General features: G+C 48.4%; 1 protein-coding gene across 1 annotated transcript; it reads right to left on the bottom strand.

The window, feature by feature from the left end:
* Positions 1–263: 263 nt before the first annotated feature.
* On the bottom strand, positions 264–12,747 carry IRF4 (interferon regulatory factor 4). The gene is made up of 8 exons (XM_074897886.1): positions 12,529–12,747; positions 11,857–12,043; positions 10,957–11,045; positions 10,255–10,396; positions 8,377–8,484; positions 6,729–7,082; positions 2,710–2,822; positions 264–681 (listed from the first exon to the last, which is right to left on the bottom strand). Exons 1-8 carry the CDS (start codon positions 12,730–12,732, stop codon positions 538–540), a joined length of 1,341 nt encoding a protein of 446 aa, XP_074753987.1. The 5' UTR covers positions 12,733–12,747; the 3' UTR covers positions 264–537.
* Between the last annotated feature and the right edge of the window lie 4,510 nt (positions 12,748–17,257).

Consider the following 17,257-nt stretch of genomic DNA (forward strand, 5'->3'; position numbering starts at 1 on the left):
GCTTTTAAAAAATACACTGAAATATTCTATACAAGAATATAGGCATCACACTTATTAATCTAAATTTATAACCACTTACATGTATTAGCTATTCTCAATAAAACATCTACATTTGCTACCTACCTACAGTAGCTACAGTTTCAGATTGGGAACACCGCAAATTTATGTACCTTCCCTGAGATCAGTAATCCAAAATAAATAGCCCTGCAAAAGTAACAGTGTAAACTCTGGATTTAAGTCTTCAGTAAGAATCAGTCCTCAAAACCCAAGGAGAACATTAAGCGGACGTAAACATAGCAATCATTTCGTCAGTTTTGAGTTATTTTCAGCGACAGTGGAACCTATGTGAGATGTAGCATCCAAATGTTGAAGACCCACCATTTGTATCATACAATATGGTTGTCCTAGTTCACTTTCCTATCATTGAACCCCTGAACACATCCAGCTGTGATGTGGAGCTCCAAATTGCGACTTAGATATGCTCCTCCACTCTGCATAATCTTTACAGTGCCTTTAAAAACACTCTTTCTGAGGATCTTATTCTTGAATAGAGGAATGGCGAATAGATCTGTGGTAATCCTCTGGACTAGTCACAAGTTCTGGTAAGTCATAGCCTCTCAGAAGATGTCCACTGTTTTGTTGAGCAAAGTAATACAGCTGCCTGGCAAACATGGGTTCAACCTTAAGAACAGACAAAATGTTAATCAGACATGTGACAAAATTTCATTCCTCATCTTAGGTATTTATGGTGGTTTTAAGTTAAAAACAAGACAGGACAAAACAATTCTGCTTATCAGAATGGGAAAATTATTTCAGTGTTTTCACTAATCTTGTTTAAAGTTAGGCCTTGCCTGTTCTGCTGCCAAGTGCCTTGCTAACTGCACACACCTCTTACTTCCACAGTCTTCATTTAGAGGGGCACATGGCAGTGACAGAAATGATGTATTAGTAATTGAAGCCCCTTAGGCAGCCCCTGGGTGTGAGTGATGCCTTCAGGCCAGATGGGTCCATGGCCACTCGATGTGGTCAAATGTGTACGTAAAGCACTGATAGTCTTGTCTGCATTGTAAAGGACTTTGAGAACTTAACCTGAAATGCTGGAGCTCTCAGGTAGACTGAGATAAGTCCCAAATGACTGTGTTTGAAATTAGACTTCAATCTAACATCACAGTCACTTTTGTTTCTATTCATTCAAGCTCTGATGAGGAATCTGTTCAAGCATCAAGAGGGATCTGTATGATTTCACACTGCCTTCACTTCTGTCTCTTCACCCTTGGGGCTTTGGGCCTTGACTGCAAATTTTTAAATTGCACACTGAGAACAAACACCTGCAGCTCTCCTTACTCTCGGAGGACAGACAGGTTGGATAACTCTTCTCCACAACCCTCTCCTGCAGGTCAGGCAGCCCTTCCACGTTAAGATACGGGCACCATTTTGGAGAAAAAATACACTGTCTGTGGGTCCTGCCTCTGGGAAGGGAGAGACCCAGAAGGGATCACTGCCTTGGAAGACCCCCACCAAAACCCCTTCCCTTTCCTCTCATCGGCATTTGGAAGCAGCTGAGCACCTCCCAGCCTGCCATGGGGTAGATGGGAAGGCAGCGGGGCAAGTGAGCCAGACAGCTCCCGGCACACAGCTGTTTGGTGAGATTGTGGAGCCCCACCAGCCCATGAGCCAGGACAGCCCACGAGGTTGAGCAGGTTGCAAAGAAACTGGTAAGGGGGAAGCAAAGATCTGGAAAGAGGAGGGGGTACAGGCTCACAAAGAACGTGCCAGCACAGGAGATGGAGAAGGAGGCTGGAGAGGAGATGCTAGGAAGGAGGGATGGAAAGCTGGAAAGCCAAAATGGAGATGGAAAAAAGTTTAAGGAGAGACAGAGATGGAAATCTATCTCTAACCAGCCATTGCATAGCTCAGGATGGATTTGTGAGCTTCCCACCTTCCACCCCAGAGAATCGCTAAGCAGCGGTGTGGCAGTACGAAAGCTACGCAGCTAAGGGGAGGCCACAGCTTATGATAAAACTCTGACTGGAGACCCGTGCTGCTACCAAAGGGGCTTTTGAAAAATTAAGAGACAGCAGTTTTCTTCAAAGATGCAATATGCTAAGCCATGCCACTAACATGTGCATTATCACCTCTCTTGTGGTTTTATGGCCCAGTACAGCCAATTTAGAAAGTACCTGGTCTCAGTCTCCGTCATCACCCTCTCTCAGATAGCATCCCGAAACACTAGCTTTGAGTGTGTGCGAACTGTGGTCAGAGAGCCCATGAGCTTGCCAGCTACCTCAACCCTGAAGCTGCACAGGCAGCCCCTGCATCCCATTAAGGGCTGGGATTCTGGAACACCCTCAGGTGCAGCAGTTGTGAAAGCACCATGTCCTGCACCAGCCTGGCAGCACAAGGAGCTGCGCAACTGGGCCAGCAATAACAATGCAGCCCAGCTCTTCCCAGGTACCTTTCAGCTTTGGGTTTTGAAGGGATTTGCAAGAGATCATGGATGACACTTATGCTCTACAGAGAGGGAAATCTGGTGCTCTGCCCTGCTGAGGGCTACCAGTCAGTCTTTGGCAGATCTAGGGATTCAACCCTGGTCTGGATGGTGCTGCATTCTCAATAATTTATTACCTCCCTCACAAGGTAGAAAAGCCTCACTGTCAGATTCACATCCTCCAAGGAGTATGTTTCTTTTAGGTAAGGTAGCCTACTTACGTGGGCTGTAATTAGTTTCCTCTGCCTCTGTGGATCCGGAAATTCCTCCCCAAAGCACAGAGCAACCTGGTATCTCGGCAGTGGACGTCCATGGTGAGCAAAAGCTTGCAGCTCTGGAAAGAGAGAAAGGGCCATGTTGAGGGTTAATCTCGGCAGGCAGGCAAGCACCACTCAGCCACTCACTCACTCCTGCCACTGGGATGGGCCAAATCAGAAGGGCAAAAGTGAGAAAACTTGTGGGTTGAGATAAAAACAGTTTAATAGGTAAAAATAATTTAAAAAAAAAAAAAAAGACAAAAGAAAGGAAAACAAGTGATGGAAAAAAGCAAACGCTCACCACCAGCCAGCCAATGCTCAGCCAGTCCCCAGGCAACAGCAACCTCTGGCAAACTCCCCCCCCTGACAGTTTTACTGCTGACCATGAGGTCATATAACAGGGAATATCCCTTTAGTAAACTGGGGTTATCTGTCTCAGATGCATCCCCTCCCAACCTTTTGTCCATCCTGGCCTACTTGCTGTGGGGGCAGAGTGAGAAAGGAGAGAGTTTTGATGCTGTGCAAGCACTGTTCAGCATTAGCTAAAACACCCCTATGTTATCAGCACTGTTTTGATTACAAATACAAACCATAGCACCACATGGGCTGCTATGAAGAAAATTAACTCTATCTCGGACAAAACCAGTTCAGATCAGTAAGAAAGACTTCGTGGATGGCTGAGCTCCAAATGGATGGCCCTGGAGCACAGTGGGAGAAGATGAAGTAATGCCAGGGGAGGATGAAAGAGACAAGAAAAAGATGAGAGGCAAGACACTGAGTTTGGAGACTTTTCCACAGATCAGAGGGAACTAGTTATAACACTGCAATTTTTCCATTTGCCTTGCCTCACAAGTCATTTCACATGCACGAATTGCGATATCTTTCAATTAGTATTTCTATTGGGCCTTGACAACAGAACCTCCTGGAGCAGACTCTGACAGTAGTTGGGACCCACTCAAGCAGAAATCAGACAACAGCGCTGAAACTTATGGCTGAGCAGAGCCAAAGACTCAAAGTATTGCAAGGTACAAAATTCAGCCTCAGCTACACAGTCATCACTGTGCCTAGTGGGGGATGGGGAGGCAACAGGAGGCAAGACAAGGTGACGGACCTCATTTAAGCCATGCACTGAGCCAGCAAAAGAGCCTGTGTCTTCTGCCCTCCTGCACTCTCTTCACTAACCCACAGTCTTGCACAGAGGGGAAAAGATCAAATTATATAATTATTCCAAGAGTCAAAGTGTCCCCTTCAAAAGATAGAAGGGGAGGCCTTTATAAGAAACTTCCACTTGGATCAAAATCACTATGTTGTGTTGTAGACACTGCATTTCCTTCCAGAAAAGAGAAAAAACCATCTAACGCAATATGCTCATTGATGTCTGCATTATGTGCAGTATTCCTACACAGTAGATTGGTAAAGATTTCATTTTAATTCATAACTCTATGCATGCTTTCCGGAAAAATTTAAAATTAATATTAAAACCAATGTCTTATAATGAAGTACCCCCTGCTATACAGGAAAAGGAGAGTCTTTGACCTTGGAATGACAAATGCGTCTTTTTCCCAGAATACACCCCTGCCATTTCTACTCTAACTGCAACCTTTTCAAACCAACGTGTGAATTCAGTGGCTACCACAACTGGTCTTACTAGGAGGGTCAGTTTTAAGAGTAAACCAAAGGGCAGCTCACTTAAAACAAAGAGTTTTCATAGTTCTCCCCAGGGTCTCCCCGAAAACCCCCTAAAAGTTCTGTGAACTTTCTGGAGATATGCCAGGAGAAAAGAGAGATTTTCCATGGAACCCTCCTTCCCTCTGTGCTGGCACAGGACAGGGCAGGACAATTCACTCAAGACCAGTCCAGCCATAGTGCTGTGCTAATGAGGAACTTGCTGTGTCACCCCATTTTACTTGGCCTCAGCAATTCTCCAAATCCTGAATACCTGTGGGAGTGCCACACAGCAGCCCATGGCATGGACCTGGAGGAGAAAGCCCTTTCTTTCCCACCAGCAGGATAATCAGGGCTTGAGGTCAGCCTTGCGCTACTCTAAAAACCCCCACTTGCTCCATTTCCCTTTCCAGGCTCAAGCACTTCCAACACCACAGGGCTCCCCACGTATCTCCCCAAACCTTCCCCATCTCCTGCTACTCCGGCTTCAGCCATCCCTCCATCCGTCAAGCCCATCCTCCTCTGGCTGCCACCCTCACATTCCCCAGTTCTCTTCCTCTATCCTCCTAATTTCCACCCAGCCCAACTTACTGCATTTATTACACAGGAGACCCCAGAGGCCACCCACCTACTTTCTGGTCTATTGCCATTTTAGGCTTCTCAACAGTACAGGCTGCTCAACACAGGCCTTGATGCTCCAGTGCAGTTTGCACTGCAGGGTCCAGCTCCTCAATAGGCTCCTAACAGCTGTGGTCCATAGGAGTTCTGCATCTCTCCCTTTCTCAGGTGTTCAAGATTTCCCTTCCTGGTAGAGATCTCCTGCCTCTCTTCCCAAGGAAGGCTCAGGTTCCTAAGGGGGGAATCCCTAAGGTTGCCTGCAGTCTGGGACCTCAGTACATTCAATTAACATGCAAATATGATACACCCATGGCAAGTCACTTACAAACCTAGCTGAGCATCAGCACATGCAAAAACTCACTTTGCACACACCACAGACTTCAACCACATGCTTGGGTTTGCACAGGCATTGGTGCATAAGTAATTCAGGAGGGGGGAAAAATAACTATTGCTTGAGCTTATCTTTGGGGTTAGGCATCTAAAAAGAGATGTCCTGTCAACCGTTTGGAAGAACCCAGAGCACATCTAAAAAACCACCTGACAAAAGGGAAAGGGATTTCCAAAACCATCATCAGAGGCAAAATTATACGCCTTTAAATTAGCATGTGATTGAAGCCCAAGCCAATACCCTGACCTCAAATTCCCCTTTCTAACTGTCAATTCTCACATCCATATGAGATTCTCTCTTCAAATGCATTTCTTGCTTGACCATCTTGCTAGGATGGTGCATCAACCCTGGAATATAAAGTATGCTAAAGCTGTTGGTTTGGATTTGATGGGGTTTTTTTAATTTTCTAAGGCGTTATTCTCCTTAGAGAGTCATGCCAGTGATGCTGCCCTTTTTCTAATGGGGAAACACACCAAACCATCAGCACACAGTTCACCTATAGCGATGCCACACAACTCAAAAAAGGGCCAATGTGTATTCCTGCTGCCCAAGCTGTCCTCTGGGACAATGACTGGTTCCAACCCATTTCTCTGGGGGGACAGCTTTCCTCCCTCTAACTGCCCAGAAGTGCTGGGAAGCGGAGTTGAGGCTCTGCCCCTTCCTTCCATGGGCTGGAAGAAGGTGGCACTGTCCTCAAGTGTGGCTTCGTCCACTCTGTACCTCCCTGTGAGAAACGACACCCTCCCACAGAGCTCTGGAGAGGTAATGCACCTTCTTCCTTAGAGTATTAGGCAATGCTGAAACTCTAGAGTTTGTGGAATCTTTTCTACCCCCAAGATATCTTTTAAACACTGGCACAGACTGAAAAGAAGGCTTTCTACTGCTGGTATTTGTTTATACTGAGCAAGATCTCAGGCTTGCTCTGGGCCAAGTTGAGAGCAGCGTGCATGCAGACCACAGACCCACCTAGGACTTAAACTAGCAGATCCAAGATCAGGATCCACTTTCCTCTGTCACTCAATTTGTGGGAAGGCTGTTTTGTTAGGTTCCTCCTTATGCTTCTTAAAGAGATGTGGGGTTTTGAGTGTCACCAGCTGAGCATCAGTTCACTCCTGCTAGTTTGTGCAGGGACACTAAACGTGCACAGAGAGCAGAGTTTATTCAGGAACCAACCACCCTTTGACTGTGCTTGCTCAGAAGAATTGAGGGGTAATTCTTACAGTAATTCATAAGGTAATGTGAAAAGAGCACTCCCGTGAAGCTGATGTGGAGAGAGACCCAGAAACAATATCAAAGCCATAGCAGAAATTACCTGCTAAAAACTGCTGAGTATCAAAGAGTTTGCATGTTTGGTCCCGCTCCAGCTTGTTGGGTCGGTCACTGCAGAGCGCCAGAGGCCCGTCCCAGTAGATCCTGCTTTGGCAAAGTCTCTTAGCATAGAGGCCATCGGGTGCCATCCACAGTATTACTCCTCGTTCCAGGTGGTTCAGTAGCTTTTCTATGTTCTTCCTCTGGCCATTATCTTCTGGATAAGGGAAGATAACTTGCTCCAAGCTGCTAACCTCGTAACTTTGGCCATGGGATATCCTACAACCTTCAGGACTAGAAGTTGTCACTTCCTTTACCAGTATTTCACGGTAATATAAGCAGATGTGGAGTCGACAATCTACAAGGAGGAGGGGAGAAAAAAAAAAAAAAAATCAACTGTGATACATGGCATGAATGTTTTATGTTCCAGATCTATACTAAGACCAAGAGACAAGTTTGCATGAGATTTCAGAGCCTGGTGGTCAATACCACACAGAAGACAGGCTCACATTAGCAAAAATCATATAAAGAATATAAATACTAAAACTTTAGGGGCATGGTAGCATTAATGCTCTCTCATTTTATTACAAGAGCTACTGATGTGGGAATTGGGCAGGAATTAACATCCCGCAAACTTCACATTTCCGTTTAAAAGGAAAAGTCTGCACACTTAAAGTTGTTGTTCATCACATTTTCCAAGTCCGTGTCACAATTAGACCCTCCGGCTCAGTACACTTCCTCAGATTTAATCAGGGAGTAGCTGTGTTTCTCCTCACATTTTGCATAAAAGAGGTTTCTGCACAGGGGACCTGCAAACTTGCACTCAGCTGCCTGAAGAGAAGCAACTGCTGGCTCCAGCTCCAATAGGGCTGCACCCAAAATCCCCAGCCTTACTTTCAAATGGCCATTCAGTCAGCTTGGCTGATCCCTAAGAACTCACACAGCACTAAATATATATATATGTGTGTGTGTATAATATACATTTTTATATATACATATACACAAACACACACACATATATACATACATACAGACCCTGATTCAGGAGAACAATCCCGCCCGAGAGACCTGCTGAGCATCACATTATAGGTTTAGCCATTATTTCTGTAAAAAGCACATTTCCATGCCTTTTCCCAGAGTTATTCCGCAAGTCCCCCAGCATCCAGACATCTGCAAACCTGGCTGAAATAACTTCCCTTTTCTTTCCCAAATGCTTTTTTTCACCAGGAATAACAAAGCAGAGCAAAGCCAGATGGCACCAGCAGGAGCACAGAAGGTACCCAGGTAACACAAGTTTTTTTGGGGGGTCCTCTCAAATGAAAAACCAAGCTAAAAGTCACTGACCCTCCAAAATTTCCAAGTTCCCCTGGGAAGGCCCGATTTGGTGGCTCACCGAAGCAACCCAGCACTAACACCACGAGCCAGCAAAGCACTTCCACTAACTTTAACCGTCTCCCTCCCTTGGAGCTGGGGCTACAAGTGCTTAAGTATCCTGGAAAACAGAGGCTTAAGCCCATACACCAAACCGATTCATTAAAATATTTTCTTTTTCTTTTCTTCTTTTTTCTTTTCATTAGAAAGGAGAGATGGTGTCAGAAGTGAGAGTCTCTTGTCAAGCTCCCCAGAAAGCCCGGGGGGGTTACGGACCTTACCTGACAGGGCGAGGGCTTCACCAGACCTTATGCTTGGCTCAATCGGGATGCCAGGAGTCTGGGACTCAGGAGGGGCACAAGCATAAAAGGTTCCTGTCACCTGACAACCTGTTTTCACAAACAAAAGTCAGCAACAGCTGCCTAAATCCTAAAAGAAAAGCTCAGGCAGAGATCACAGCGATGCAAAAGCAAGGTTTTCTGGGCCCCACCAGGAACTCTCTCCTTCCTCCTCCTTAAAAAGGTCCTATTTCCCACTTTTTCCAGGTATGCCAACTCCACCAGTCTCTCCAGATGTTATTTGGACTGTATTTTTATTTAGGCCTGCACAAAATACTTACTCCCTGAACATTTCAGTATTCCCCCTATTCCTTTTTCTTCACTTAACATGTTATTCTATTACAGAAATAATTTACATTTTTAACTAGACTAAAGTGCTCTTAAAAGTTTCCTGCATAAAACAATCCATTTTGTGTAAGGCATTTTACTAAAGATGGGGTATAACAATAAAGCTGGAATTAACACTGTTTTAAAAGTAGGTAAAGAAAATTGTGCAGCAGGAGATTATTAGGGTTTTATTGCCTGCTAGTATTAGACTGTTCCAAGAGATGCTTTTCAGTAAATGGATTGTAACACGGGCAATTGGTGTTTTCCTGTTTCTTAATGTCAATAAAAGTCTTTGGAGAATGATGCAAGTGACTTGCAGACAAGCGCACACTACCTTTCCCAGCAGCAGAACCCACCACGATCAGAAGCTGGAGTGATGCAGACACAAAACACCCACATCTCTTGCCATGTTTCAGAGTCCAGTGAGAAACCCAATACCAGCCACTAACAACTGTTTCCAAATTCAGCAAAGCGTGTGAACTTGTGTTTAACTGCTGCAAAGGATGTACTTCAGGGCAGAATTCATACAGCTTGCTACCTTGGTTTTTATTAGTAAATAGCTCAACTAAAAATAAAGGATTCTGCCTAATAATTCCAATATACTGCCAGCAAAAGTTGCAGTGCACTGAGCATTTACTTTCTAACAGACTCAAAGATTTCTCTGCACCAAAACCTCTAGAGAGCTGTCCTCTGAAAATGTAGTACCTGCTCTATGTCCTTCCTTGCTTCCCAGCCCCTCCTGCCCTTTTGAATCAGCTGCTTTTCCTCACAAAGTAAAACCCTGCATCCTCAGGTGAGTTATCCTGCAAGAGTCTACAGTACGCAGTTCCCTTTCTCTCATCTTTTATCTTCTGTGGGCTTCAGCATTGCCAGTTTTCACAATTCAGGCTTTTTCCTAAGGCTGCAGAAGTTGGAAAGCCATGGTTATGTTAGGCCCTGGTACTGAGAGAATTTCAGGGAAGAGAACATCCCTTTATTCTATTCCTGCTGCACCAGCCCAAGAGAGACTCAATCCACGACAAGTTGTCCCACTGCCACAGCACTAACATAAAGTAATAATTTCAGCTTTCCTCTCAGGAGAATAATGCCATTTTAGTCCACAAGGCTGGAGGGAAAACCTCACTAATGTGTGCCTCAAAGGTCCAAAACCAGAAAGCAAAACTAAAGAACACATGTTCTCATTTGGGCTTTTTGAGGGGGGTTGGTTTCCTTCTTACTGCTCAAGGCTTTTGAGACAGCTGAGAACTTTTGGGGGCTGAACTGTATCACCTCAGAGGACTGCACAGCCCACACACCACACATATGGTGGCAGTGAAAGCAAGAGACAGGACAAAGGCTCTTGCCTTGGCCCCATGGCTCTCTTTGAGGGGAGCCCAGGACTCCTCTCCAGCCACTTCTTTTAATTCCAATCAAAGCCACAAATAAGAAACCTGAAATCTGTGGTCGTTCTAGGTGACCAACCTCAGCAAGCAACCCTAAATGGGAGCATCTTACCATTTTCACAGCCAGGCCCTTGCCAGTGATGACTGCGAGCTGCGAAGGGGACGCTGGCACACTGGTAGGGGATGTCAGGATGTGGCTGCTCCGGGGCAAACTCCCTCCAGTTCCGTTCGTGGGGCACCATGTAGTTTGGTACCTATTCAATTTAATGAGATATTCTTTTACTCAGCAGCTGTCAAAACTGATGCTATGCGTTGCATCAGCTTTCACATTTCAGCTCCTTGATTTGCTCTGCCAAGGCCCGCGGAGGTCTAAGCATTGCCCAGGCTACACAAATGGCACTTCGCCACCACCACCAGTGAGGCTTTCAAATGAACTTTTCACCACTGGTGTAAATAATAAGCAGGGTGGAATAACAAAAGGCAGTCAAAGCATTGCTGGTAAATGTCTGCTCGGAAGAGCAAGGCTTCACTGGGTGCTTACATTCTGGCGTCAACAGAATGGCAGTGCACTAATATCTATCGTCCAACAGCAAAGAGCTATTACTCAAGGATAAACAATACCAAGGGAAATCAACTGCCCTGTGCCTCATATGACATTAGAAAAGTTGCTTCTCAATTTCTCAGTTTTCATAATAAAGTTTCTTCCCAGTGAGAACTAGAGAACCACACCAGCAAAGACAGACATAGCACATAGCACAGAAATGGTGCTGCTCAACGTACAACCACCAAGTGAAATGCGTAACTAATGTCACACCTGAGATGGTAGCGAAGTGTAAGGAGACGTTATTGGAAAGGGATGGTTCATCATTAATGGTTGCTCCTCCATGCTGATCTGTTTTGCACCTAAGTTCACCAGAGGGAGGAAAATAAATTATGTCAACCACACCTTAAGGAAATCTGAAATTGGCACATTGAAGACAAATCCATACAACCTGCCTTTGAACAAACAAAGGACTAAAATGCCCTCCAGCACCTGTTTGGGACAGGATTCCTAGCCCTCCCTTGCAGGCAGCTCCAAGAGGCAGTCTGTCCCACTGGGCTTCCCGGTACCCCAGAGGAAAGTGCTGCCCAGCCGTAACCAGCGCGTCGCGATGCCCCCCCAGACACTGCCAAGCCTCTGCTTCCTGCAAGCCCTGCCTGGCACCAGGGGCTTCTTGGGCAGCTGGCACTGCCTCCAGCCTCTGCCCAGCAGGCTGCGGGCTAGGCATCCCTTGTTCCCAGCTCTTCCCCCCACAGCAGTTACCTACTGTCCAGCTCAAAACACTTCTGCTCTTCCCTGAACTCAAAACCTAGATCCAGCAAGCAATATTTTTTGTATGAGTGCCTGTCCCTTGAGCTGCTTGCTTGGCTCTCGCTACACAGAACTGGCAGGAAGGCTCCAGCTAGAAGAGTAATTCCTCCAGCAATGTGCAGGGCCCTGTCTGCATCTTCTGCAAGGGCTCCCTTTCAACGCTCCGACTCAACCGCCAGCAGTCCTCTCACAGACGCAGCCTCTTAAGTCATCGGAACAAGCTGCACTTGAGCCTTGCTTTGTGGCTCCTTAAAAGACTTTAAAAGTCTGCAGGGCCATTCCAGAAAAGCACGCTTCAGTCCTCATATGCTTACAACGAGACATATTCACACTCTGTTACACAGGGAATTTGAGATGCTTTACCTTTTTTAGCTCCTTCTGGCACTATTCTGTACACTTTATAGGGATCTGAGATGTCCAGCTGGCTTCTCTCCACCAGTTCTTCAAAGTCATTGCTCTTGTTCAAAGCACACCTTAATCTTGTCTTCCAGGTAGGGGGATCTGGTTTATCAATGCCCTCTCTGAACTTTCCTTTAAAAAGAGCCCAAGCCTGGAAATATTTCAGATGATCAAAAGAACAAGGGGGGAAAAAAAAAAAAATCAACTACAAGGTACAAGTCCACAATGCTTGAAACAGCATGTATATGTGTGCTTATATGTGCATGAATTTACTCCCTACAGGTTTAGGCTGAGAAAAAAGCAGCATAGTAAGGTAGGAAAAACAGTTTAGCAGGCAGAAGGAAAGGGAGAAAAGGATCCAAGATGAATGTGGAAATAGATGTGCTGCAGTCCCACAAGCATTTAGCTCCACACAGAGAAGAGGGAAAGGGTGGGCAGCCTCATCCTGCAAACGCAGGGGACACCAGGGCACAGCCAGGGCCACCGGGCGGGCAGTCGGTGGCAGCGGGCACCCAGCAGAGCTAGCCTGAAGAGGTGGGCGGCGAGGATAGGATGGCAAGGGGCCACCGCAGAGCCTTTGAGCATCCCTCCTGCCCTGGCTGTGTCCCACAACCCCAACCCCGGATTGAGCCCTACCTTGAAGAGAGCAGCATCCTCCTCACGGTTGTAGTCCTGCTTGCCGGCATGCTTCCAGGGGATGCGGAAGATGCTCTTCTCGTCGTTCTCCCACACCAGCCCCGGGTACTTGCCACTGTCTATCTGGTCGATCAGCCACTGGCGGAGTTTCCCGTTGCCACAGCTCACTGAGTTCATCCCGCACTCGCCCGGCTCCAAGTTCATGCCACTCGTGTCACGGGTTGGGTGGGGGGTTTTGGGGTGCCTCACCAAGCCCACCTTTCTGCACACACCCAAGCACTATCTCTCTGGGGGGCTGTGGAGGAGAGGGACAGGAGCAGGATGGGGGAGAAAAAACCCCACAGGTCATGTGTCAGCTGAAATCACCATGTAGAGCCCTGCCAGCAGTCCCCAGTCCCCAGTGTCACACCTATCATGCCAAACAGCAGCTACAGCGTGCAGGGGGGCCCTGGGGAGCCTGGGAAACACGGTACAGAGCTTCAGGAAACTGGGCACAGCCCCCCATCGCCCTCCCAAGGCACCGCTAGCGCTGCAGACTTTGACAGACTTCCCCCCTGTCCCGACACTGTTTTGCATGAACGTACATGGGTTGTTGAAATTTTCATTGCAAGTGGCATAAACCCCGTCCTTCTCAGAGTTCAACTGGGTTTTTACTTTTTTAACCAAAAAAAGAAAAACTATTTCATTAAAATGTATCTGCATCTGACAGTGCATATATGTAACGTTAGACACACGCACGCAGTTTGGAGGGCTTCACATGCAGTTATGATTTATACAGACAGCATCTAACTATAACATCAAAGTAGTTTTCACAAGCTCACTTAAGCAAGACACATTTGAACACATGATGTCCTATACATATCTACCCCTCCAACTGCTCCCAACACGCAGATATAGTAACATTCAAATCTATACATTGCAAATACCTAAAAGTGGAAAGACACCAACCCACGGAACCTGGCATAAGGGCACTGTCCCTGGGGACGTGGGAGCTTGCAGAGAGCCCCAGCTACACGCAGAGGTGCACGCAGGCACCGGGAGCGGAGCGGCTCTGCAGTGACGGGCACCCCACTGAAAGGTCCCAACAAGGTGGGGGACACCAACACCAGTGACGGGCACCTGGCGTCAGGTCGATCTGAAAAAGTGCTTGAATGCCCAAAGGCGGGTTCCCCGCCCCTCCTTACATCTAATAAAAAAGTCAATCTGCACCTACAGTATTTGCCTCTCTACACAGGGAGACTTTCCGAGACCCTTGTCAGGCAGGTGCACACTGCTGTGGGCAGGCGGGCAGCTCCGCACCCCTCACACCCCTCCTCAGGCGGCAGCACCCCCCGGACACCAAGACCGGTCCTCCAGCTTCTCCCCGGGGGCCGTGGCTCTCCCACCGAAGTCCACGCAAAGACCCCCAAAAAGTCTTTTCCTCCCCTTTTCCCTCCCTTAGCGGATCCCCCCACCCATTCCCGCGACCCTCCCCAGGGCCGGGGGCAAAATAGGGGGGAAAAAAGAAAAAAAAAAAAAAATTTAAAAAAAAAAAAATCCCGGGCCAAACGGCTCGCTCAAGTGTCGATAGCACCAGTCGGGGAAAGCCGAGGTGCCCGCACCACCCACCCCCGTCGCCCTCCCCGGCCCGTCGGGTCCCGCTCTGCCCCGGGGGGCGGGAGGAGGCTGCGGCTCGGGGGGGCTCGGGGGGGGCGGGGGAGGCGACCCGGGGGCTCCGCCGCCGTCGCCGCTTACCTCTGTCGCGGCGCTGGGAGCGGGCAGGGGCCGCCGGCTGCCGGGGCGGCTGCTGAGACGGGGCGCACAGCGACTGGGCCGGCGGCACCGGGAAGTTTCTTTATATGATGGAGGGCGTCGTGCCCGGGCGGGGGGGGAGGCGCGTCCCAGCCCGGAGGTGGAGCCGGCGGAGGGGAGCGGGGACTTTGCGAGCTGGAAAACATCTGAGGCTGTGACACATGCCCGTTGCTGGTAAACACACGCCGCGGGGCGGGGGGGGCGCGCAGCCCGGCGGCCTCCCTGCGTCCGCGTTGGGTTTTTTTTTAAATCTATACAGACAGACACATATACATAAATAGCATGGGGAAACTCCTACCTATGAGAGCCAGGCGGCTTTTACTGTAAAAGACCCAGCTAGCTACACCCACCAGAAACGTTCGAGACGGCGCCGGCCGGGCCCCCGGGCGGCTCGGGGAGACGGCGGGGGCATCCTCCCACCCCCTCACGCACACACCCCCCCGCCGCGCCCGGGGCCGGTACCCGCTGCCCGAACCCCCTGCACCCATCCCGGCTTTGCCCGGGCCGCCGAGCCGGGATCGCGGAGGGGGATGAGAAACTCCCCTCGGAGGCGAGGGCGAGCCGGTGGGCTCGGGGGGTCGGGCTCTCCCCGGGCTTTGCAGCCCGTAAGGTGGGACCTGGGGGACAAGGCGGGGACAGCGAGCCTCGATGGGGCGGCGGCAGCCGGAGCCGGAGCCGGGGCAGTCGCCAGCCCCGGCCGGGAGCGGCTCCCGCCCCGCTGAGCTCCGGGGGTGCTGCTCCGGGAAAGCCCGTCCGAAGTACCGGCACCAGAGCCGGGGCTGGGTGGTGGGTGACACACCCGCTCGCCTGCTCGCACAGTCCCCTGCCCCAGTGTGGCGGGAGCCGGGGGGGGTGGGGGGATGAAGGACCGAGGTCCGGGCTTGCATGAAAGTCTTTCTTACCGCCTTTCGGGTTTCAAACACGTGTTTCATGCCACGACACTTTTCTTGTTGTTGTTCTGTTTTAACGTCTCCAACACACATCCACATCCTTTCTGCTGTAACGTATCAGATCAAAAAAACAGTCATCAAGCTCAGTGCTGGCAGGCCGCCGCTGTGGAGGGTACAGGCAGCGTTTAGGATATTAATTGCAAATCTTCAACGCCATCTTCTGAAATTTAAATGTAATTATCGCCACGTTTTGAGGGAGAAGTGAGAAGTGTGGGCATTTTTAGATACCGGGTTTATAACACACTATCCATCCTCTAAAAAAAGAATTGGCAGGGCCCATCTGAAATCTCTTCAGTCACGAGTTAAGGCACCTTCAAAACGTTAAAATACATCTTGGAGATTGGAGGTGACTACCACCATAAATTAAAACGAGCAACCACAGCTTTACCAAAACGCATCTGAAAAGCTTTCTAAAAATCCAATTTCAAGTCCTAGGGGCAAGACTGTGTGGTACTCAGGGCGCCAACTGTAATTTCATTAAGTATAAAACCATCTTGAAATATATCACTATAAAATGAACACTTCTAGTGCCTTCTCTCTTTTGCACCTTTTAAGACGGCGAATTCTGGGCCAGTGTGAAACATGCAGATTTGAAACATTCAGATTTCATCCATATTAGGTCAAACCCTTCAGGGGGAAAAAAAACATTTTTCTCAAACGCTGGATAATATTTTGAAAAAAACCCAGTTGTTCTTGTCCAAAGACATCCATGTATAGCTAGAGAGGTAGGTCAGATACACATTAAGAAACCTTTTAAGAGAAGACAAAGTCAATCACAAAAACCCCAGACAATACATATGCAGAAAACTAGCTGCTGGGTGGTAGGCTGCTGTCTTTGTGCAGCAAGAACTCTATTAGAAAACTATTTCCAGTTGCCTAAATGTTAGGGGGGATGCTTAAAGAAAGACCCCTACATGCACCTTCGACCTTTGCAAATAAGTCTTTCCATGAGTAAGACATGGTAATCTCATTAGCTTTGCTAACATCTTTGCTCAGGGTTTCTGGACATCAGCCACTTCCATTTAAGATGGCAAAAAAATTTAGGACCACCACTTCAGTCTGTAAAGTAGAAAACTCTGATCAATAACACAACTGTGGTGTCTGCATTAAATACTGCAGCAGCAGCGCGCCAGTGAACTTTCGTTGGGTGCTTTTTGCATATGCTAAGAGACAATTCCTCCCTAACTAGCCTTGCTGGTGATCTGAACACTTACAGCACCTCACAGCCTGTTCATCTTTTCTAATGATTTCCACACCATTGTGAGTGCCTGACCCTTCAAACCTTACCCAAAAGCCCCGCTGCCTTTGTGGAAGTTTTCTGAGTCGATGACCGAATTGAAGTCCTTTTGTGAAAACACTCTTGCCGCTGTTGAACCACGGCAGTCACCACCAGGCCCCCTGTTTTTTCACACTCTTAAGGTCGCATTGACTAAAGCATGCCAGGAAAAGTGACTGTTGTTTCTCACCAGTTGCTCGCAAGCCCTCACTCATAGAAAGCTGGCTTCTGCTTTCACCAAACCCCTCTGAAGTCCCAGCTGACTCACCTGGGAATTGCACCCAAAGCAGAAAATCAAAGAGAGATCTCAACTCGGACCAGCGGCGGGGGGCTCTCTGGAATGGGTCACTATGGAAGGGTGCAGTGCAGAGCCAAAGGGCACATATATTAAAAGCTCTTGCACTCAGGAGTTTACATCTCCCTTCCTTCAGAAAGGTTGTCCTTGCTCTCCTGAGTGCAAAGGTTCTCCTGCCTCCCTAAAGAAGCACCAGGCGAGCCCAGGCTCTAAGCCAGTGACCTGTTGGAAATATGCCAGAAGAAATATGTCTGGCAGCAGAGGCTCATTCAGGGGCCACTCATTCAGGGGCTCTCCCCGTGCTGGAGACCACAAAATCCCCTCAGGCACTGCCACTGGGGTGGTTCCTCTGTGCAGAAGAGGAACCTGCCTAAGAGGAGCGGTGGGCACCCACTCTTGCACTGCTCCCACTTGGGC

The sequence above is a fragment of the Athene noctua genome, chromosome 2, assembly GCF_965140245.1.
Source record: "Athene noctua chromosome 2, bAthNoc1.hap1.1, whole genome shotgun sequence".
NCBI lineage: Eukaryota > Metazoa > Chordata > Aves > Strigiformes > Strigidae > Athene > Athene noctua.